At 60.5% G+C, this 23,539-nt stretch overlaps 1 protein-coding gene across 10 annotated transcripts; it reads right to left on the bottom strand.

The window, feature by feature from the left end:
• Positions 1-569: 569 nt before the first annotated feature.
• Positions 570-23,527, bottom strand: ULK1 (unc-51 like autophagy activating kinase 1). Of its 10 annotated transcripts, XM_081541735.1 has the most exons (29): positions 23,191-23,527; positions 22,759-22,851; positions 22,635-22,676; positions 22,251-22,344; positions 14,929-14,961; positions 14,589-14,625; positions 13,715-13,888; positions 13,567-13,640; positions 13,156-13,257; positions 12,058-12,116; positions 11,884-11,966; positions 11,388-11,438; positions 10,967-11,055; positions 9,947-10,100; positions 9,195-9,255; positions 8,918-9,007; positions 8,281-8,406; positions 7,718-7,863; positions 7,508-7,594; positions 6,446-6,714; positions 5,581-5,774; positions 5,186-5,295; positions 4,948-5,091; positions 4,326-4,519; positions 4,056-4,228; positions 3,851-3,969; positions 3,351-3,508; positions 2,380-2,515; positions 570-2,295 (listed from the first exon to the last, which is right to left on the bottom strand). In XM_081541735.1, exons 3-29 carry the CDS (start codon positions 22,664-22,666, stop codon positions 2,240-2,242), a joined length of 3,045 nt encoding a protein of 1,014 aa, XP_081397861.1. In that variant the 5' UTR covers positions 22,667-22,676; positions 22,759-22,851; positions 23,191-23,527; the 3' UTR covers positions 570-2,239. The 10 variants fall into 10 exon arrangements, with proteins under 10 accessions (XP_081397861.1, XP_081397857.1, XP_081397858.1 ...); XM_081541731.1 differs by lacking the exon at positions 22,251-22,344 and having other exon boundaries at positions 2,380-2,576; positions 3,330-3,508; XM_081541732.1 differs by lacking the exon at positions 22,251-22,344.
• Between the last annotated feature and the right edge of the window lie 12 nt (positions 23,528-23,539).

Raw genomic sequence — 23,539 nt, 5'->3', positions numbered from 1 at the left:
CCTGTCTACAGAGAAGGGAGCACACGCACTCCAGGAAGCCAGACTGGAGCAGCCCTGCTGGGACCCAGCCTTTTGGGGCCCCACCTTCCACTTCCTCTTATCGCTACCTTTCCTGGAACTTTATCTCACATTGTGGTTAGCCTCTTTGGTAACTTAATGAGTTATTTTTACCCTATTGAAACAATATGTAGTCTAAAAAATGCAAACCACTCAACAATAGAGAAACCATCCAATTCAAGGATGGGTAAGGAACTTAAAATAGGAAAGGTCTAGAAATTGCTGACAAACCCGTAAGACACTTGGGAGTCACTAACCATCAGGGTAGTACAAATCAAAACCACAGCCTCTCACACCCACACCGATGTGGAGTGGGGGACCCTCCTGCACTGAGGGTGGGGATGGAAATGCTGTGGCTGCTGTTACGGTCTGGCGGCTGGTGAACCACCAGAAGACTGAGCTCCTCAGCTTTGCCTTGAGCCTGATCCCCAAACTCCAGGTGATGCTAAAGGACATGGGGATGGGGGAGCTGAGAAAGGAGGTAACAGAACAAGACAGTGACAAACCATCAGTAACAGCAGCTCAACAAATCCAGACATTTATTTCCTTAAATTGATATTACACAATTTAACATAAATGTGTGTGGTGGGGGGCGTGGGGGTCACACAAAACGTTTTTTAAGGTAGATCGAGAGAGCTGTGTCATGGAGAACAGGACGGGCTGGCAGCACGCACCCTGCGCCCTGGGAGGCTGGCAGCGAACAGAGCTGCGAGTGGCTACTCTCATGACGCTGGCCTCCCAGTGGCCCTGATTCCAGCTGATCATAAAGCAATAAATATGAACACATTCTGTGTTGGAGGAGAAACTCAAGTCACTGGTGATGAGACAGAAACGGGTCCCAGGGCTGCTTGCTGCTTTTAGGTCCAAGCACAGAGGCAAGATTTCAAGTATCACTGAGAGAGAAACACATGAGGGTCTTTGCCTGGGCCTGGGGTGAGACCTCAAAGCTGTGGGTGATGGACTGGGGCCCCCTCTGCATCCTCGTGAACAGGTTTGAGAGGAGTTGGGCAGGGCTGGGCAGATCAGGGAAGGGCCCCCTAGGGCCTGGAAGAGGGCTTTTCCACCAACCCCCCCAAATGTGGCCAGGATCTGGGTGTTGGGGGGTGTGTGACTTGATGTCAAAACCTACTGTGAAAGCTGGACTGGGAGGCTTTTTGCACAAACACGGTCATCACCTGCCCACCATCTTTAGGCAGGAAGCGAGGGTGAAGGTAGAGCAGACAGCTAAGCGCAGACCACACGCGCCCAGCAACATCAGCCCCCCAGGGCTCAGCATCACTGCCAAGGCTGTCCCTGCCCTGTTCCCACCCTTTTAAAACAAAACGTCAACTCGTATGAGTTTTCTTTAAAAAAAAAAAAAGAAGAAGTAAAAGAGCTGCAGAAAATAAGACACGTTTTAGGAGAAAAATGTGAAAGACTGCAACGTCTGTGCTGGGTTTTGGAAGCTCGGTGCTTCGTACTGTCCGTCCCTAAAAGAACATTTAAATAAGACGGCTGTCTCCCGAACAGGGTCCCGGGTGGCGGGCACAGCACATGTGCTCGCGGGGCTGTTTATACACGTACATGTGAAAACGGGTGTGCACATGCGCCTCATAGTGCAACAGCCGGGACCGAGTGGCAGCCCCGGGTCCAGTCCGCCTGCATAAAGTGCTGGGTGATTCACAAAGCTGGGTGGTGGTCTCGGGGAAGGGCAGAGGAGGGAGCCAGGAGGATACACCTTTTCCTGGGTGGATCCACTGGGCAGGCCTGGCGGCTTTGGCTTGAGTGGGCATCATGGTCTCAGGGCCTTTGTCTTCAGCATGACGGCCCTGGGGTCTGGGTAGGGTTGGGGGATGCTCACGCATCCCCACCTGCCATCGAGGCAGCCAAGATAGAAGTTCAGATCACTGGCTGGGCTAGGAGTTCTGCCCGTCAGCCAGGCCAGGGGACTGGCCTGTGCTGAGGTGCTGGGTGGGACCCTCCACCACCCTGAAGTCCATGGCCGAGGAGCCCCGGAGATGGAGACGTGGCTTGAGGCCTGGCTCTGGCCGCTGGGTAGGGAGCCGAGGTCCTTTCCCCAGCACCAGCGAGCAGTGTCAAGGCCACAGGCTTGTCTCCAGCCCGGCCAGCACACTGCTCCCTGTCCCACGGATCTGCAGAGAAGGTCCATCCTTTCGGCACCACAGGCCGGGCATCCAAGAGGTCAGGCACAGATGCCAGTCAGCAGGGCTGAGAGTCTCCGCTCAATGCACAGCTTGCCTGCAGTGACAGAGAGAGAGAGGGTACCCAGTGAGCGGGTGCCCGGCTGCCCCCTCCCGCTCCCCCAGGCCCAGGTGCACTGACACTTGGCAATGTTCTCCACGTCCGCCTGGTCCGTGAGAATCTGCTGCAGTCCCTCCATGAGCAGCAGGGCCTTGTGGTAGCGCTGGACACAATCCTCCCGGCGGTGGAACATCTCGTCCAAGGCGGCCGACTGCACCTGCCGGGCGAGGGTGGAGGCTGGGTCTGGCTGCCCCCCAACAGGGAAGGAGGACCCAGGGCTGACTGCCTGCAGGCTGGAGGGCATGAGTGACGGGGCAGGATGGTGCAGGCACTGCCCAAGTCATGTGAGGCCTAAACAGATGCTCGCTCACCTCGGGCAGTCGGGGTTGCAGGTCAGATCCCGAGGGTGGCTAGCTCTGCCCCCAGGTCAGCACTGCCGCCTGGGAGAGGGCTCCCTCGGACCCAGTCCCAATCACTATTAGTGCTGGCCAATGATGGCATAACTTAGCAACGGTCACCCCTGGAGTTTGAGGATGAGAAGGCAGACTTTTCCCAAACGTTATTCAAACGTTGCTTTTACTACAAGTGACTTTTTTTCAAAAAACAGATTGCCTTAGAAGCCACTCTTTTTGGAACGCAATAGAGGCAGACCACTGAGCAGGGCCCCTCCATGCCCCTAGCTGTCTTCACGCTGTGTCTTCCGAGCTGGACTGCCTGCACAGGTTTCTTCTACTGCAGAAGAAACCAACTTGCCTGTGAAGAGGCTTGAAAACCAGGTCCCCTGTTTTCCTGGTAAGGAAACTGAGTTTCAGAGAGGGGTGTGGCCAGAGATACACTTGGACTATGCAGCCATACTGTGGGGCTTAAGCTCAGGTGAGCTCTGGGCTCCCCGCTGGGGCTGGAGTGGCCTGTGTATCACTGGTTGGCAGAGTAGACAGCATGGTGGAGCAACACCCTCTGCAGTCTGGCAGAGCTGTGGCCATCGACCAGCCCTGCCCACTCCTTGGCCCACTCTCCCAGCTCCTCCCCACGTGGGGTCCCACAGGTCGTACCATCTGCACTGCATGGCTAAAAATGAGCTTCTCGGCAGTGACGCTCTGGATGCGGTCCAGGAGCCGCTGCTTGTCCAGGAAGAAGCGCTGCAGCCGCAGGCTCAGGCTTTGGCAGGACACCACGCTGGTCTTGTACAGCTCGTTCAGTTTCCGCACCACTGCAGGAGGGGACCTCGCAGCTCAGGCTGACCCCAGGAGTGGGGACCAACAGGCAAAAAGCCCCTCACTCCATCCCCGGGGCAGCTTTCTGACCCTACCTCCTATGCATTCTGCCCCAGCAATGCACACAGTGCCTTCCCACTCCCAGACACACAGGGCCCTGCTTCGGGGCCTTTGCACCTGGCCGTCTACGGTCCCCCTGGCTGTTCTCCCACCTGGGTGGGGCCTGCACCAGGTAACCTTAGAAAGGCCTTCCTAATCACCTCATCCTCCTTTTCTTCCCCACGAGCTCACAGCCTCCTGCCCCGACCCTGCTGGGAGCCTGAGCCATCTGCACTCACCTTGCTTCACGGTGGACGACAGGCAGAGCTTGCCGGCCCGGATCTGGTCGATGGCAGTCTGTAGGCCTGAGGACAGGAGCTCAGCCACCTTCAGGTAGAGCACCAGCTGTTCTGCGAAGCTGGAGGGCGGCACGGATGTGTCAGGGGGCTGAGGGGCCCACACCCCAGGCGGCCTCCCTGCCGGACACCCGCTGGGCACACCCACCCCCACTCGCGGCTCAGCAGGCTGATCTGGTCGGCCACCACGCTCTCCTGCAGCTGGTCCTCGGGCCCCCCGGCCGCCTCGCTGGCGCTGCCCTTCAGGGCCGCTATCTCCAGGACATGCTGGACAAAGACGAGCGTGAAGCGCAGGCTGTGCAGGATCTCCGTGTGCTCTTGCTGGGGAGACGAGGAGGCTGAGCGACGGACCTTGACAGCCCCGTGACCAGCCCTGCCCAGAGATCATGCCGGGCCTCACCCTGGCCCCAGCCCTCACCTCCATCAGGGTCTCCTCAGGGAGGTCGGGGGCCTCGAAGGTCACAGCCCCCTCCAGGTTGGCGGCGACAGGGTCGGCAAAGCTGCAGCAGTGACCGGGGGCAGGGACCTCGAGGGTGGCCTCACTGTAGGCCCCAGGCACCAGGTGGCGGGCGGAGGAGGAGCCGGCTGAGCTGAGGGAGCTGGAGGAGCCCACTGTGGGGAGAGGGCTGGTGAGCAGGGGCCCCCACCAAGGCCGCCCCTTCCCCATCAATCTTCTGCCACTCTGAGACACAAAGTCTGGTCCCCACCACCCGGCTCCTCTCCCTCCAGGGAGCAGAGCCCACAGCAGAGGCCTCACCACTCCCGGGCCTCCGTCCACTGTAGGTGGGACCCTGGAGTTCAGAGGTGGGGGCTGCAGAGGCCTGTCTGCATGACCTGTGCCCACCCAGAGGAAGCTCTGAGCCCCGGACTCCTGACCCTACCGGGAGGACCCTACCAGGGCCTCAGCATGAGGGCGGTGCCCCGGTGCCCAGGGTATCACCCCTGCTCCACTGGTGCCATCAGCCACCGCCCCTCCCGCTTCCTGAAGGATGGTGTGGGCCACCGACTCTGCAGCTTCAAAGCCACCAGACAGTCCTCACCTGAGAACATGGTGGTGCGGGGGCCCTGGGGTGGCGTGGTCCCGCTGGGGGGCGAGCCCACTGTGAACACTACGGGGGAAGGGCTGCTGGCGCCCCCAGCGCGAGCTCCTGGGTGCAGGTTCCCTCCGAAGCCAGCAGAGGGCGCTGGGGGAGTGAGAAGAGGCGCTCAGGTTCCTCCCGCCACTTCCCAGGCCCCCCTACTTCCCAAAGAGCTCCCCATGGGCCCCCTCCAGCGCACCAATCTCCATGGGCTTCTCCTGCAGGCTGTCCGTGCTGCCTGAGTCGGGAGCCTGCGTCCCAAATGCAGCCTTAAGGAGCAGATCTGTGAGGCGGCCGGTGCTGAGGGACCTGCAGGGTGAAGGGTGGTGGAGAGGTGCCGTGAGCCACCCCGGGGGGTACCAGTCTACCCACTTCCCAGAGCTGGCCCCCCACACCCCAAAGGCAGGGCCTGGGGACCTCACAGCTTGGTCAGCGTGCCCAGCCCTGCCCATCCCAGGCAGTTACTGTCACCCATTGAACAGATGTGCAAACTGAGGCTCAGAAGGGGTGGTGGAGGGAGTGAGGTGCAGGCAAACAGCAGGTAGGCCGGGACTCAACTCCCCAGGCAGTGTTGGGGGAATCCTCAACACTCACCTTCCGAAGGGGCCCTTGGCGTCCTCGGTGGGCCGCAGGCCAGGGCCCAGCTGCTGCCCCTGGAAGGGCCCCGCCTCGGAGAGGTCGGGCAGCGTCCGGTTCCGTGGCGGCGTCATGACCACGCCTTGCCGGGCCAGGAGGGTCAGCAGGTTCTGGGAGCTGGGGGTCTTGGTGAACTCGAACGCGGGCACAGTCTAGGAGAAGCAGGGAAGGTGCTGAGAATGACCTGCATGGTGACACTAACATCCTGACGGGGTCAGCAGTGCTGGCCTGAATCTGCAAGGCCCCACGCCTCCACAAAGGCCCAACCCTCACTGACCCAGGTCTTCACAGCAAAGGAGTGAGACCTGTGTGTGGCCGACTCCGTCCTGTGCTGGAGCAAAGGCACACACGCAGATGTGTACCACACCAGGCACACACGTGTGCACCTATGCCCTCACACAGACACCATCAGGTGGCTGTAGGTCCTAGCCCTGTTTCACAGACAGAAAAACTGAAGCAAGGGATGAACTAAATCATCTGCCCATGGCAGCAGCTTAGGTTCTCTGGCGCTCTGGACGCTGGACCAGGGTCAGGAGACTTCCCATCAAGGGCCAAGGGATGTTTTGCCTTTGGGGGCCAGTCTTCATCGCGGGACTCCGCGTGTAAATGGGGAGATTTATGGAGTCAGCCACCAGCCAGTGCAAAAGATCTGGGTGCAGAGGGCAGGCCCGGGTGTGCTGGAGCATGCAGGCCCCACCTCCGGCTTCTGGGGACCCTCATGTCCTGCGGGAATCCCACCAGGGAGAAAGCCCAGTGGCCCAGGCACGTGGGAGGAGTACAGTGTCACTCCCACCCACCCCCTGGAGGTCTGGGGCCCTGTTACCTTGGTGGGGGAGCCCAGGATAGGGGGCAGGGGGTTCCGCTGCAGGAAGTCGGGCAGCTTGGGCGAGCCGCGCAGGGGCCGGCAGGATTGAAGTCCGTGGGAGGGCTGGGGGGGGCTGGCCTGTGGGTGGCCGAACGCCACCCCCAGTGGGTCCGTGGGGGGCTTGGGCAGCTTGGGACGGACGACATGCAGGTCGGACAGGTTGGGGGCGCTGTGCAGGCGGCAGCCCAGCCCGGTGGTGTGGGGAGAGTGCTCAGGCGCGGAGGAGCCTGGGAGGGGACGGGATGGGCCCAGTCACAGCCATCCGTGGACACCTGGACCCGCCCACACCACCAACCAATAGTGTATGGTTGCTGCTCCCCAGTCTGCTCAGGATTGCCTTTACCCTCACAGTCAACCGAGCCACACCGCACCCGTGCTCTACGGTGTACCTTAGGAAACAGGCACAGAGACACTGAGACACCTGCCCAAGGTCACACAGCATGACAGGAGGGAGGGCTGAATTTGAACCCCGTAGTCAGCCTCCATAACCTGAAGGCTGGAGCTTGTTAAAAAGTCTTATGGAATTTTCTTTCTCTCTTCAACTCATAAGAAGTGATGATTATAGGGGCTTCCCTGGTGGCTCGATGGTAAAGAATCTGCCTGCCAAAGCAGGAGACATGGGTTCCGATCCAGGAAGATCCCACATGCTGTGGAGCAACTAAGCCTGTGCACCACAATTAATCAGTCTGTGCTCTAGAGCCTAGGAATTGCAATTACTGAGCCTGTACGCTGCAACTACTGAAGAGCCTGTGCTCTGCAACAAAAGCCACCACAATGAGAAGCCTGCACACCTGCTCGCCACAACTAGAGAAAAGCCCGCACAGCACCATAAGACCCAGCATAGCCAAAAATAAAGAAATAAAAGTATAGTTAAAATCTTAAAAAAACATGATGGTTGTGGACAGGAAGACAACCACTGTTCTAAGCAGTGATAGGCGAGCCCGAGGAGGTCAGCCCAGCTCCTCTGCCCCTCCCCAGCTCCACCTTCAAACCCATCAATCAGGCTCGGGCTGCACCCACCTGGACGAGGGGACCTGCCACCTCGCATCTCAGATGCTTGAGGGGAGGGTGCCCCGCTCCAGCTTGGCCGCTCAGGGATGGTTCCAACTTGGGGGAAAGAGAAATTGCCAGGGTCAACATGGGATGGGGAGTGAGACCCTCCCCTGCCCCAGGGTGGAGACACCCAATCCCAGCTCAGAGGCTGGGTCTCCCAGCAGTATACAGGCTCACCCTGGGGAGACGGTGTGTAGGGCCGGCCCCCGCCCAGGGATAGCTTCCTGGCCAGGGCGGCGTGCTCAGCGTGGGATGGGGGTGATGGGCTCGCCCGTGCAAAGCCCAGTGGACTGGTGCTGCCTGACCTGCGGATGGCAGAGGACCTGGGGACAAGCAGGTACAAGGTGTGAGGTCCCCAGCCATGCTCGGCAAGGGCCACGAGCATGCCATGTGTCTGTCCCCCTCCATTCAAATAATGGGCCTTGCCAGGAGCCAAAACCAGCTGGGGATCCCCAGTCCCTGCCAGGGTGACTGCCAACTCAGAAGGGCTTCTGGGAATTAATTAAAAAACGTACCCCTTCCCACTCTCTTTTGGAACTTAACACAAATCACCATCAGTTTTATAAACACAAGCAGTCACCATACAGTTAAGAGTGCCAGAATGTTCACGAAGCAAGTGGTGGCACTGACAGTTACGCAGTGCGCAGCCTGCACAACTGTGCTTGAGAGATGGCCCTGCACCACCCAAGTGGGGTTCTTACCACAGACGAGCCTGGCCAGTGGGGGGCCCCTGCACTCACCGTGCTGTCTGGTACTGGGTGGGTGACTGCAGGTTCTGCTCAATGCGCTGGTAGTTCTGCACCTGCGTGGGGACTGGGATGGGGACAGAGGCCCCACACCTGCTGCTGGAGAACGTGCCGGTCCGGCTGTGGTGGGCAGAGAGAGGTCGGGGTCACTGCAGGCGGGGCACTGGGCTAAACCCCAGGCCCAACATCCCAGGGCAGAGGCCACTCCAGCCACCTGCTTCCCTGTCTCTGCACATGGCCAGTACTGCTTCCAGTGGGCACCGGGGACTGTCTGGGCACTCCCTCCCCGCAAACCTGCACTGTGGCTTCTGGTTGGGACCAGCCAGTAGGAAGGGGACACAGGACAGTGAGTGGGCTGCTCCTATGGGCTCTGGGCATCCCTGCCCCCTTGGCCCTACAAGCTTGGGGAGCGGGGCTGATGACACTGGTCTCTGGCAGTTCCTACAGCCCCTGTGGGCCCCAGCCCCCACCTTGCATCCTTCCCACCACAAACCCTCCCTTCCGCTGGACCACCCATGAGGGGCCTGGCAGCCTGCCCAGCCTCCAGACATGACTGTTTCCTGCATGGCCTGGCTCAGTACTGGTGTGCTGTGACGCCAAGGGAAGCCCAGGTGGCCCCTGCCCCACTTACCCTGAGGGGCTAAGGGAGCTGCCGCAGGGGGGGGAAGGAGACGGGGTCCGGCCACGGCTGTCTAGGCCTGTGGAGGCCGCCAGCGAGCTCCTGTGGACAGAGCAACAGGCAATCCCCACACTCAGGACAAATGTGCACACGGACTCCATCCTGGGGACTCCATCCTGCACTGGCCCTGCCCAAACTCTGACCCGGAGGGTTGAAAGATAACCTAAGAGCAGGCATTGCCCTCCCCCCAGAACAGGGGGCAAGGGGCACAGGGCTGGGGGATGCTTACCCACTGCACATCAGGCTGTCTGGTGGCGGCTTGGCACCTGCTGCCTCAGCCACCAGGTCACCTGTGGACAGGAGATGGGTCAGGCTGGACCCAGGCACCTCCTCCTGGGGTGGTGGGGGCCGTGTGGGGCCCAGCACTCTCCTGCCCCCGTTCTGGCACTCACACTGCCATCTCCCTTTGCCTGTTTGGACTCAGGGCTCTAAAGGAGACCCTGGTACCTCCCCTGACCACTAGCCTTCAGCCAACCTTAGGCCGAGTGTCCACACCTCCCAATCTGGGTCTGACCCCTCCTCCTGTATCCTCAGGTCCCCACCCTCCCTCCTGCTGCCCTCCTTGCGATGCCTTTGGCTGGGTACCAGGCCTCTGCTCTGCATCAGAGCCAAGCTGACAGGCTCAGGGTCGCCCATTGGACACCAGAGCTGGCTCCCACCCAGCCCCATCTCAGCAGTCTTGGTGGCCAGGGCCAGCGAGAGACGCGCCAGCATCTAGGGTCAGGAGAGGAACTGAGGACCTCAGGACAGGGCTTTGGAATGGTTGCGGGGCAGAGGCTACAACTCAGATACAGATGAGCAGGTGCTCTGGAAGCTCTGGACACACCAGGGTGTGGGGCCTGTGCGTGGCCAAAAGCAGGACTCAGCTTTGACTCAATGACCAAGCTCATCTGGGGTGGGAGCTTCCAGAAGTCCCTTCATAGGGGTGTGTCAGACATGTCAGCAACGAGCCCCCTGCCCACCTCGTGGGGGGTCCCTTACCTGGAAACTGGGCCGGGACCATGACAAAGTCGTCAGTGTCGCAGGATGAGTCCTTGCTGCTGCCGCCTGAGTCCCGGGAGCCCTGCAGGAAGCCAGCGGCCTCGGCCGGGGAGGTCAGGGTCTTCTGGAGCTCCTGCTGCATCTCCCCCAGGGACTGGAGGGTCAGAGGGGAGCCCGCTGAGACTCAGGCCCAGGGCCTGGGGGAGGCGGGGCTGCTGGGGACGAGGCCAGGGCTCTGCACGATCTTCCCACTGGGTCACGCCTCGCCTGTGACTTCCCCACAAGGACCGTCATCTCACGGAGCCACCCGCCCCCCAGGGTGAGGAAGCACTTCACTCCCACAGGCTCCAGGGAGACTCCCTTTCGGGCGACCCTTCACTTCTCCCTCTGTTCTGTGAAGGGTCGTACAGCCTGGCGCACTGGGGATGTGTACAGGGGGCAAGGCTGCCTGTGCGCCGGCCCTGCGCTGGCCCTGCGCCACGCTCAGCAGACGGGGCGTCAGAGAGGTGTTCTCTCTGCCACCAGTCTAGCCCTGGTCCCTGCCTGGCAGGATGGACGGATGGACAGATGGAGGTTCAAGTCTCAACGCCCCCAACCCTGCACACAACCTCGGCAGACTTCACCCCACCCCTGTGCAGGGAACATGGGCTGCAGGCATCAAGTTCCAGGACACAGGGACCCCTGCACACAATCCTGCCCGGGGGCCCTGTCCGTGTCCACCCATGCACAAAAAGGTTCAGAGCTGACGCAGCCCTGAACCTGCTGACAGCCATCAGGTCAGCCTCCAGGAAACGGGGGCCGGGGGTGGGGTGCCCTCAAAGGAGACTTCACCCACTTCTAACTCCTCCATGTCCACAAGCAGAACGTGTTAAGTCTGGTGTCATCTGACCAGACAATGCTGCAGAAATAAATGTGGGGGCTGGGGTAGGACAGAAGCCCCGACAGGGTTCCTGCAGCTGTCTACACACCCCAAAGCCGAGGGGAGAGGAGCCCACAGCCTGGACCCTGCACGTGACTCACCGGTGGGGAGGCCAGGTGTGAGGTGGAGCTGCTGCTGGAGCTGCTGCCAGACCCCGAGCTCGGGTACGAGGGCACGGGCACGGGCGGGGCTGGTGGAGGGTGCAGGGCAGTGCACGTCAGCACGGGGTGCTCCCAGGCCCTGCACACTCCTGCCTCGCCCACGACAAAAGCTGGCTGGGGCCCCACCCCACCCCCAGAGGAAGCCAGGGAGAGGACCTGTGCAAGGCCCCTGCCCCCACCTCCCCAATCCCGCTGCACCAAGTCAGCTGAGCTCGAGCCCACCCCACGGCCTCGGGGGACCCTGGGGACTACAGGCTGGAGCAGGGCTGGGGAGCTTGTACCCCTCAACCTCCTGGGGTGGGGCTGGAAGCCCATGGGGAGAAAGGAGGCATGGGTGTCCTAGGACCCTCAGGGGACTCACACTTCTTCACAGCAGCACTGGCATCAAGAAAGGGGTGATGGAAAAACTCATCTGCAGGAGAAAGGTTGGGCTGGGGCTCAGGAGGGTCCGACACCAGGGCTCCCAGGGTGAAGGCTGGGCCCCCACCATCCTTTCCTGTGGGCCTGAGCTCCAGCAGGCTCTGGCCCCTGTCCTGGCTGCCTCACGCCAGGCGCGGGGGGAGAGAAAGCCCCAGCTGGCTGCTCTTGAACACATCTGGCACCCCCAGTGTGGCCCAGGCCTGGCTCCACCCACCCTTCCGACAGTTCCCAGCAATGCTGCCTGTTGCACAAGTGGGGGTTTTTCTATCTGTGCAGCTGGGAAAGGAGCTGTGGGAATGGGGAAACCCACTCACTGTGGCCACCGGGGCCCTGGATGCTGGGGGTACAGGACGAGGGTTGCAGGGCCAAGAGCTAGAAGGGCCCCTGTCCCCCAGGCCTGTCAGAAGGAGTAGGGGGGCCGGTGGGCCGGCACTCACCGAAGTCCATGCGGTCTTTGTGGTTGCGCTGAAGCAGAGCCAGGAGCAGCTGTTTCAGTGGGGCCGAGGTCTCCCGGGGGATGCTGGGGGCATAGAGCATAGCGTTGACAGGGCAGCCTGGTCGGGGCAGAGAGGAAGCGGGCGGGGGTCTGCCGCCAGGGGAGGGGCACTCACGTGGGGACTAGCGTCTTGTTCTTCTCATAGAAGAGGCGGAGGTCCTGGGGACTGCTGGCCTGGAAGGCGGGGACAGGGGGTGAGGAGTGAGCACCTGCTCCACTTGGCCACTGCCCACTCTGCACCTCTGACCACAAGAAGTCCGTGGTCCAGCACTGCCAGCCTGTCTGTCTGAACACTGAGGGCCCTCAAGTGCTTCCAAGGAAGGGGCTCCCCCTCTCCTCACTCAGGCTGTGGAATAGTGGGGACCGCACAAAGGCAGAGGCTGGGGGGAACCAGAGAAGGTTGCTGGGCCTTCCGCCTACCTGCTGTGGATGACTTCTGGGTAACTGCTGTAACTGGTTGTTTGCTCCTTAAAATTGAAAAGCAGCCCATGCGCTAGCTCCAGAAGGAGGCCCTAGAGTAAGTTCGCTCCCCAAGTGGGCCCTGCCTCCCTTGATAACACGTGGCTGGCACATGCGTGTTTATTAATCATTCACTGAGCCCTGCTATGTGCCAGGAACTGTTCCAGGCACGAGGGTACAACGTTCCCAAGGCCGACATGCCAGCCAGGGATGGCCCTGTGCTTGCCCACAGGGGAAAAACAGTAGGCAGGGAGGGGTGGAGGGAGCAGGGGGTGGAGGCTGGCCTAGGTCACTGGGCAGGCACAAGAGGCTCTGGGGCAAGCTGGTGGCAAAGGAGAGCTGCCAGGTCAGGCCATGAGGTCACCGCAGGATGCGTGTATCTGTGGGGTAGGCTCAGACGCATGGGCCCTCTGGGGTCCAGTGCAGGACAGGCCACTGCCTTCCAAATGCAGGGTACACCCCAGAGCTTGGGGTCCTGGTATCAATGTCCTGGCTCACTCCGGCACTGGAATGGGTGGGAGGGAGGCCATGACACTTGGTTCAGACATACACAAGGACACACACAGGAGTGCTCCAGAGCCAGTGGAGACTCCGGCCTAGGCTCTAAGCAGGATAGGGCCCTGAAGTGACTGCACAGTGGGAAGCTGGGTGACCACGTCATGCAAGTGGAGGGGAGGCTGCAGGACTGTAATGACCCACGACTATGGCAGGCTGCAGAGACGAGCACCGGAGCCCTCTGCCCTGGGCCCCTCACCTGGAACGGCGCCTTCCCTGTCAGGCACTGGTACACGATGGTGCCGATGCTCCACAGGTCTGCCTTCCCGTCATAGTGCTGGGACATGATGACCTCTGGGGCCTGCGGGGTGTACAAGTCTGTGTGGTGAGCATGGACACTGAACTGTGCTGACCAAAGTCTGCCTCCAGCCAGGCATCAGCCAATCGGAACAGACACCAGCCAGGTGCCACCCAGGCAGAACAGACACTAGCCAAGTGTCAAACGCCATAGACATGGCAGGGAACAAATGGTATATCCGTGTCAGCTGCCACCCAAGGTGAGACCACAGGATGGGGCTCAGCTCTGGACACGGGAGGGAACCCCGCTCCCATGTGGATGGAGGTCCCCTTTGACAGGACGAGGCAGCAGGGGCTGGGGGTATCCACCTACCATGTACATGGGGGAGCCACAAAGCGTGGCTGCCATCATGTTGCTCTGCAGGTACCGGGCGAAGCCGAAGTCGGCTGCAGGCAAGGAGAGATGTGTGAGGAGGGTGGCTGAGGCCCCTGGCCCCTGGGCCCCAGCCACCCCGCCTCACCAATCTTGACCCGGATGTTGTTGGGGTTGGCGCGGCGCCCCCCAGGATTCGACAGCAGGATGTTCTGGGGCTTCAGGTCCCGGTGGATGATGCCCTTGCTGTGCAGAAGCCGCATGGCTCCCGCGATCTGCTGCAGGAAGAGCCGGATGGTGTCCTCGCTTAGTGTCCGCATGGCTGCAGGGAGACGGGGTTCAGGTCGGCGCAGCTCACCCGGGCACCCAGAGCAAGGGGCCTCCTACTGTTCCCCCTGCAGTCTCTGAACCCATCCTTCACACCACCTGACCCTGAGCTGCTCCGGTGTCCCCTCCCCATCTGCCAGCTCCATGGTGTTGCCCAGCACACCCTGCCCCTTCGCAGGTTAGGACCACTTCTCAGCAGCTTCCTCCACCTACTGCTCAGGGTAAACACCATGGCCAGCAGCTTCTTGACAAGCCCCAGGTCCAGCTTCAAAGTGAAAGGCTGATCCAACAGGTGAGAGAGTAGTTCCCCACTTTTGCCAGGACCCTGGGGAGGCCCGCCCCCTGTGGGTAGCCAGGGATCTCTGGAGGTCAGAGCGCTCAGGACAGGCCTGTCTCCTGCAGAGCCGCCAATCAGTGGCCATAGGGACATCCCACAGGGTACCACATCCCAGCAGACTGAATGGAGCCCAGCTCAAGAGTGACCCTTCCAGACCAAGTCTGCCCTGCAAAGCCATCATCCTTCATGGTTTTGACATAGCATGTAACCCTAATGGGGCTCCAAACACCCTTCCATCCTTCCCAGCAGGTGCCACCACCATTAGGCCTAAAAAAAGCTCGTTCACACCAGGCCACCTCTCACACTGGGTCAGGGTGAACCTGAGCGCGCAGCCCATCCAGCCACGGTGTCCACTCACTGTGCAGGTAGTCGGCCAGATCCCCACCGTTACAGTACTGCAAAAGACCAGCCACATGTCTTGGTCAGCTGCCAGGGTAGACCCTGCAGCCAAGCCCAGGTCTCCCCATCACCCAACCCCAGGACACCTGCTCCCCTGGCACTTGGGGCACACATGCCTTGCAACTCTCAAGGAGGTCAACAGGGACGCTCACCACCCCTTCAGCCCCTGCTGGGACTGCTGGGCTGCTGGCTTGATAAGCCCACAGACATGAGGACAACTTCCAACCCCCAGTGACAAAGGGCCTGCGAACCAGGAGGGCCCAGCCTCCCAGTCCTCACAGCTGGCCACCAGGACTCACCTCCATGACCAGGTAGACGGAATTGGCCATTTCCTGCAGGACACAGAAAAGGCAGTGAGAGGTGGTGGGGAGCACGCCCTGTCCCCCAGTCTGCCAACCGTCTGGGAAGCCTGGCTTAGCCCCAGTGTGACCTGGGTGTCCGGCCTCTGCAGCTGCCCTCAACATACTGCCTGGGCTCAGGCAGCAGCTCCAGGGGTCATGCCAGGGCTCAGCCAGTTGGTTAGTGACCAGGACATGAGGACATCTGAGGGCCAAGTGAGCTTAAGTGACAGGAAGAGGAGCCAATCGTATCACTCTGTCAAAGCTGGGAAAGGGGCAGAGGTCCCAGGAGAGATGTCAGGGCTGGAGTGACAACCTCGCCTTTCAGGGAGGGCTCCCAGAAACCCCATGACTCCAACAGGGTCAGGGTCAGCTCCAGCCCTGAGGTCCTGAAGGGACTCCCTATCCTATTGAGTGGCGAGTTGTGGCCGAGTAGACCCACCTTGGTAGGGGATCCAGGCCTGCACAAATGACACAACTGGGGTATGAGGGCCTTGTCTCTCGGGCCAAGGGAACCATTCCTGCCTTCAGGCTCAAAGAGGCCAAAAGGATTACAGGTCAGTGCTGCCAGCCCACTGCTGGCCAGGAGTACAGGCCAGCTTCCGGATCAGCTCTTGGCCACCCATGGCCTCGAGGAGACATCGGCTTCCTTGGCTCGGTCCACACCTGCAAGACTTAGGGGCCCGTTGCCTAGGCCAGTGTGGAACCCCCACCAGTGTCCCTACGGGAGGTGCCCTTGAGATCCCAGGTCACTGATGAGGAAACAGGCTGGAGGAGCCAAGTCAACCAGGCAGGTGTGGACCTGACCTCTCTGCTCTCCTGCAGACCATCCCCTCCAGTCTTCCCCAGGTGGGGTTTTCCCTAACTGTGGGGGCTCTGCCAGACAGGACAAGGTCCCCAAGCCCCTTCAGCGCCACTATGTTGCAGGGTCTTGGAAACCAGGAAGAGTCCCTCACCACCCCACTGCAAAATCACCAAGTCCTCATTCCCCACCAGCACACTACTCCCAGGAACTCCAACTTCTAACCCACCCCTGGCCCCCATGCAAGGGGGCAAGTGTGTGAGCAGGCCCTGTAGCTCTTAAGGCAAGGAGGGAGCCCCAAAGGGGAGGTGGCTGCAGGAGGGACATTTCTCAGTGGCCTTTGGGGAGGGCACCTGAGGCCCAGATAGACTTGACCCCTCAGCAGCGGGCCACTGCCTTACACCCCTACTCAGGTCCCAGACATGTCCCCATCCCCAGCCAGTAGGACAGAGGATCCCGACTCAGTCACCCTGCCCCAGGAGGTTGGTTCCGGGATCAGACCCACACCAGTGGGGACACAAAGCCACTAGTGACACCCCCTATGTAAATGTCAGCGCCCTGTAACAAGAAAACTCCTCCACCTTCCCGCCTCCAGTGCTCTACCAACAGAGGGCTTGTGGGTACAGGGGTGGAAATAGCCCAGGGAGCAGGGATGAGGTCAACACGGAAACCTCTTGGAGCTGGCTGGGGCCTGGATCAAGTCCATTTCCACACGTCCCCACCCTGCCTCCCCAGGCTGGTTACTCTCTGCATCCCAGCAGGCATGCAAGAAGCCTCCAAAGTGCCCAGCTGGGGCTCCTCCGAGAGGGGGGCAGGCTCTGCCCAGAGAAGTCCACAGGGGCCCTGCCCCTCCCTCCAGGAGAGCGTGGGAGCTGCCTGCAGGCCCTGCCCTCCCAGGCCAGCTGTGGGCAGAGATAACTCAGGGTAGGGGCGGGAGGGAGTCCTAGGAGGTCACACGGGGACTGGTTGGGGGGGCCCAGGCCGGGGGGAAGGCACACAGGGAGACAGGGGGACAGAAAGAGGGAGATCACGACAAAGGAAGGCACATGGAGGCTCAGGAGCAGAGTCGGAGGCTCCCAGCAGAGGATCCAGAGATAAGGACCCAGAAATAACCCCGGAGATCGGAACACCCACTCCCCGTGACACCCAGGCCACCTGCTCCCTCAGTTGCTGTCACCAAGACCACAGCCACCTCTGCGGACATGCTGAGTAGGCTCCCAAACTCATTCACCAGGGAGCACCCTTGTCTCGAGTGGCCCAGAGGCTTGGCCCCTCGCCTGGGCTGCACAGCCAAAGGGGCAGCAGAGTGGGGACTCAGGGCCCCTGCTCCCCAGAAAAGTCCCCAACTCACCCACCGAGCCAGGGACCGAGTGATAAGGACAGGAGATGGATGCAGCATCCATGCCCATGGGGCGTCTGTCCCCAGGGAGTCACCCAGGCCTGGCAGGAACGCTGCCACCACCATGCCTGCTTGGGGATGAGGGGCCTGCTGGCTGGGAGATGCACTCCACACCAGCCGCCGTCCCCCAAATCTGGGTGCACCCACAACTCAAGATCACCTCCTCACCGGGAGGTCCCTGTGGCCTCAGGGACAACATGCCGTCTTTCGCACCCAGGAATCCATGGGACCCCCATACCCACCATACCTACTCCAGCCAGGGAGCTTTCAAATGCCAGGCCAGACGCACTCCCTCCTGAGGTGCCAGCCCACAGGTCCTACTGGGCATAGAGGGTCAAGGCTGGGGGGCGGGGGGAGTCACGCCCACCCCACCTCGCCATGTGGGATTCAAACCTAGCATTAGAGGGCCCCTTAGGCCAGGGCCTATCTCCCCGCCAGTGGCATCAGCTTGTAAGGCACTAAACCAGCTGGCTGGCACAAGCCTTGTCCATTCTCTGAGGAGGTCGGGAAACGTGCCCAAGGCCCCAGGCCATACCGACCCCAGGTCAGGTCCAACGACAAGAGCCCCAACGACAGGGCCTGCAGAGCCCCCAGTGGAACACTCTTCCAAGGAGGCTGCATGCCCAGGCCCTCCTGCCACCTGGGGCCTCGCTGGGTGTCCCCCACCACCCACCCATCCCTGAAGAAGACGACTCTCTGGGCCCCCTAGGGGAAGAGAGGTCAGTGCGGCCTCAAGGGCATAGCTGGTCAGCCCCTGGCAGCTTGCTGCCCACCCAGAGCCTGGAAAGGTTCTGCCTCGGCCTGCCTCCTCATGAGCTAAATCTGGTCTTCAAAAACTCCCCCAGGGAGTGGGGAGCAAGTGGGCTCCAGAGGGCAGGCCTCCTGCTTAGGGGTCAGTCCAGAGTCAGTCTCGACACCTGACTGCTTCCTGGGGCTGCAGTGATCGCTGGAGCGAGAGAAGGTAGGCAGATAAGCACTACCAGCTTGTCCTTGGGGGTCCGTTATCTCATTAACACAAGAATACCCACACGGCTGAGGCGCTGGCCCCCCAGACCCCCGGGTCCTGTAGGGAGCGCACCGGGGCTCCCACCTCCATCACTCCAGTCACCCCCAGCGCAACCTGAGGACTGCGCAGGTCCCAGTGATGTCCTCCTATTTAAGGGCAGAGAGGTCCTGCAATTCTGCTTCTCACACAACCGGCGAGGGAGGGGAATTGTCCTAACCGGAGTCCTGACCACCCCAATGTGCGGCCCCCAAGGCAGGGGGCAGTGAGCCCTGACCTGTGCGCCTGAGGTGAACGGGCAAGGCCTTAAAGGTGGAATGACCCGAACCCTCTCTGTCTCTCAGCGGTGTGCCCACAAGCCCCGGGGATGGGGTTGGCCTGGGTGTCAGGGCCAGGTGTCCTGAGCAACCTGGCACGGGCGCCCAGGCACGTAGGAGGCTGCCCCGCCACAGGGTGCTAAGGTGCTTTGCTTAATAGGATCCGAGCTCCAGGGCTGGGCCGAGCCCACTCTGTCTGGTGATCCTGGGCTGGGCCTGGTGGGCAGGTGGGTGGGCGGGCACTGACCTAGTTACCTCCTGGGGAGTGGGCTGTCTTGGCTCCCAACAAGGTGGCAAAAGCCACAGCCAGCGCCAGAGCGCGGCCGCCCACGGGAGCAAGGCTGCTCCCTGCCCCCAGGCTCTCCTGGACATCGCCCAGACAGGAAGGGATGCCCGGCCCCACCCTGAGGAGGAAGGCCCACCCTCCTTCCTTAGGGAGCCTCCTTCAGCTTCCATTGTGTGCCTGCGGCTCCCGGGAGTGGGGGGAGGGAAGGCCGGCTGCTCTCTCCAGCCCCCTTCTTCCCGCATGCCGGGCCTGCCCCTGGTTCGGGAAAAGCAGGGACACTTCCAGAATGGAAAATACAGAATCGACACGGTCCTCCCTGGGACGGCCAAGTCCACCCACTACTGAGCCGGGGCTCTGAAAAAAGCAAGGCCAAGGGCTGGCACCGTCCTCAAAGTTCCCACAGGGAGGCAGACCACCCCCCCACCCCCGACGGGGTGTCCACCAGCCCAAAGTCACAAGAGGCTGGCTCTGTCAGCCAGGCTGGCGAAAGTGAGTCATCCAGCTGTGGGAACCAGCCAGACGGCATGCGGGCCTCAGGAAGGGGGCATGCAGGGCAGGGCTGGTCCCCAGGTTCCTAGGATGGTTGCTCTCCCCAGAAAGAGCACATCTGGACACCACACAGCAGGCTAGGGTAAGACCAAGGGCCCAACCCTCTACCCCTCAAGGAAAGACCAGGGCTCCAGGTGCCTCCCCACAAGTCTGCAGGCCTCAGGACAGAGCACCACCCCCACCCCCCACCCCACCCTACCTACCACTCACCCACATCAGCTTGGCCTGACAACGGTCACTATTCCATATGGCCACAAAACAAAACCACCTCAACAGACAAGAGGCAATCTGAGGGGGAATGTTTGTAAACTATCACAGAAGGGCTTTCCTTAATATATAAACAGTTCCAATATATAAAGAGTTCCTACAAATCAACAATATTTATATAGCTCTTACTAAGTAGCAAGTACAGGTCTAAACAGGCTTCCCAGGTAGTACTAGTGGTAAAGAACCCGCCTGCCAGTATAGGAGACATAAGAGACTCGGGTTCGATCCCTGGGTTGGTAAGATCCCAGGGAGGAGGGCATGACAACCCACTCCAGTATTCTTGCCTGGAGAATCCCATGACAGAGGAGCCTGGCAGCTTACAGTCCATAAGGTTGCAAAGAGTTGGACATGACTGGAAGCGACTTAGCATGCACAGGTCTAAGCACTTGATATATATAGACTCAAGTTGTCATCACAATCACCCTACAACACAGGTGTACTGTTAAAATCTCCAATTTTCTGGGTAACAGAGAGGAACCAGGAGGCTGAGTAATTTGCCCAAGGTCACACAGGTAAGTAAATGGGGGAGCTGGGCCCAGAAAGGCAGTATGGCACAGGGCCCATGCCATTCACCACCATGCTGTCCAGCCTTGGGAATCACAAGACCTACAGGAATACATCCCTGGGCAGGAGGCATTCGTAGTATTCACATGCCCAAGGAGAGATGCTAAGCCTCACTCAAAAGTGAAAAACAAAACCATACGAGATGCCATTTTCCACCTCTCAGAGAGGCCAAGATGGAACTCTGATAACAGATCTCCTGGCAAGGATGTGGGGAGACAGGCCCTCTCGCAGGCAGCACTGCTGTGTCCACGGTCCATCCTCAATGGACCACAATCTGGCAACTGTTTCCAACTAAAACATGCATCCTTTTACTTCTAGGAATCCACCCTGCAGACACACACACATGGCAAAGGTGAATCAAGGAGAGTCACCACCACACTGCTGACATGTCAGAATCCCAGAATAACCCCATGTTCCATCAGCAGCAGATTGGTGAGGTCAACTGTGGAATATGGGCCATGAACGCCCCACGGCTGCAAATAACACCCACAGCCACAATCATTAACAACACTAAGACACACAGTGCTTACTAGCCCCCCAGTTTCAACCAAACAACTCCAGACTCTGTTTTACAGAGAAAGAGATGGAGGCACAGAGAAATTAAGATACTTGTCCAAGGGCACACAGCTAGTTTAAGTGGCAGAACCAGGACTGGAACTAGGTCACCTAGCTTTAGAGCCTGGGCTCTGAATCTTGCAGAAGGAATGGGGGCTAATTTTCCTGGGAGGAGAGGGGGTGTCATTTCTCACCTCAAGACTGAGACAGTTAATGTGGAGTGACATAGACTTTCTCCAAGACACACACTTAAGCAAAAAATACCATAGTGGGACAGTAGATGGTGTGGCACCAAAAATGTGCGTGAGGATGTGTCTTGACCCCAACGAGACCCTCTGGGGGAGATGCGGCTCACTGGGACAGGGGTGGTGAGTCACCTTTTTCCATACCCCTTTTATACTGCTTCTTCATTTCTGTTTTTTAAGTCAAATCATTAATTGTTTTTTAAAGCCATGATTTCCTGGGTCCTATGGGTGTCTCAGTGGAGAAGGTAATGGCAACCCACTCCAGTATTCTTGCCTGGGTAATCCCATGGACATAGGAACCTGGCGGGCTACAGTCCACATGATCACAAGAGTTGGATACGACTTAGCAACTAAACAAAGCGTGTCTCAGACTGGTGTCTAAGGACTTGGGGAGCCACCTTACACTCCGAAGGCTGAGAGCACAGAGTCCCAGGTGAGGAGCCTGGAAAGGAGAGGCTGGCCGGCCCCTAAGCACTTCCTCCGCACAGGGGAAGCCACAGCATTGCCAGCCCTGGCGGAAGTGGCATTGCCCACAACCAGGTGTGTGGCCCAGCCAGGATGGGAAGAAGGGAGAGATGTGTGTATGTGTGTGTGGAGCAGGGGCGGGTAGGGAAGAGTGGGAGAGGAGACAGAGGAGGAGGAGACAGGGGGCCGCCCTCTTAGCCCCAGGACACAGCTTCCAGGCACTCACTCTCACTGTCACATTGGACATGGGACCTCCCCAAGTCACCTCAAGTCATGCCACAGCACCGAAGGCCACAGCCCAGATCTGAAGAGGGAGGGAGAACAGGGCAGGAGGCAGGAGGCCACCAAAACACAGTTGGGCTGGGAACTTCCCCTCAGCCAGGGGCTGGTCCCGTGGCCTCAGTAAACAGGTTTCAAAACCATTAGTCAGCACTTTGGCCCTCAGATTTGCTGCCTCAGGTTCCTCGGTCCCAAACTGGGTCTCCAGGGTCTCAGACCCGGGCCAAGGCTGGGTCCCACCACCATGCCCACAGGCCAGAGGCATTGGGGGAAGCTGGCCTCGGCTTTCTGGGCCAGCTAGGCCTGGGGTGGCCTCATCAGCTGGGTGCCCGCCTCCCTCCTGCCTCCTGCCTGGGTGGCTGGCCCCAACTGCCAGCAAGAAGGAATCTCCCTTGGCTCCTCCCCTCCCCCAGTCTGACGCAGGGAGACACTGGCCAATGCCAGGCCACTGGAGTAATGTCAACAAACAATCGGACGGCCCAGACAGGTGGTCCAGGCCGGCAGGATAGCCTTCGTGCTATCCTGCCTTCATGCTAAGGGGACAGGACTCACCTTCGGGACCATTGGGTCAGACACCTCCGGAGGGCCACACAGTAGCCAGACCTTCCTCGGTGGAAAAGTGCTGGTGCCCGTGGCAGCTGGGGGGCTGGGGAAGGTGGGAGCTCTCCTAACATGCCCAGAGGAAGTCCAGACCCAGGAACTGGGCTGAGGGTGGGGTCTCCAAGGTCCCATCAGGTCTCCAACACCCATCCACACACAGGGGTGCCCAGCTTCTTCCCCCAACACGAGAGGCGGGCCTAGAACAATCTACTCCTGACAGGGTCTCCAGCAGTTAGCTGGCCTGGGAACGTGAGTCACCAGGGCCTGAGGCTGCACTGGGGCCAGCCTGGGGGGAGCACACCCCCTCCCCACCACGACCACAGCCCCAAGCCTTACCTGAAAGTCGTACAAAGCCACGATGTTTTCATGTTTCAATTCCTAGGACAGAAAGCCAAGTTTCTGGTGAGTGAGGTGGACTCACCCACCACCCTCGCCCCTCTGGCTTCTGGTGTCGGCTCACCTTGAGGATCTTTATTTCCTTCCCTAGGAGAGTCTGAGACTTGGCGAGATTCTTCTTATTAATGCACTTGACGGCGACCTCCAGGTCGTGTTTCTGAAAACCAAGCGTGGGTGTCCCTCAAGTGCCGAGAACCTGGCAACCCCTTGAAGGCCTTGCCCAAGCCAGGTAAGCACCTGGCATGTCCCTGGAGATGACCGGTCAGGAGTGTATGAGAGGGATATGGTCCCGGGGCTGTTGGGTGGAGATGAGGGGACTCCTGGCTATGTACATGTGGGGTCCCCGGCGGGATTAGGGGGTCTCCGGGATGTGGAGGTGGAGACGGGGGGAGTGCCCGGCGGTGGGGATAAGGGGGTCCCTGGAGCGGAAGGTGGGGGCCCCCGGGGCGGGGGGCCGCCCTCGCCAGGGCTCTGCCCGGGCTCGCCTGCCCCTCACCTCGCGGTGGCGCCCCTTGAAGACCACGGCGAAGGCGCCGTGCCCAATCAGGTCCTTGCGCGAGAACTCGAACTTGCCCACGGCCTCCAGGCCGCCGCGGCCGGGCTCCATGGCGCGGGCCGGGCCCGGCAGGCCGGGGCTCAGGCGACGGCACAGACCGGGGGCGGTAGGCAGGGGGCGCACCCCATCGGGCAGCCCGGGATGCGGACGCGATTCGAATCCAACCAGGTCTTGACCCGGGCTCAGACCCTAGCTTCGGATCCGACTCGGGCTCCGGCGGGGAAACAAAAGAGCCACTGCCGCCGGGGCCCGGAGCCTGAGACGCCCGCGCAAGCGCATTGAGCGCCGG

This window comes from Giraffa tippelskirchi, chromosome 11 (genome assembly GCF_054371585.1).
Source record: "Giraffa tippelskirchi isolate mGirTip1 chromosome 11, T2T-mGirTip1v1.2.pri, whole genome shotgun sequence".
Lineage (NCBI taxonomy): Eukaryota > Metazoa > Chordata > Mammalia > Artiodactyla > Giraffidae > Giraffa > Giraffa tippelskirchi.
This window is presented reverse-complemented; position numbering and strand designations above follow the sequence as displayed.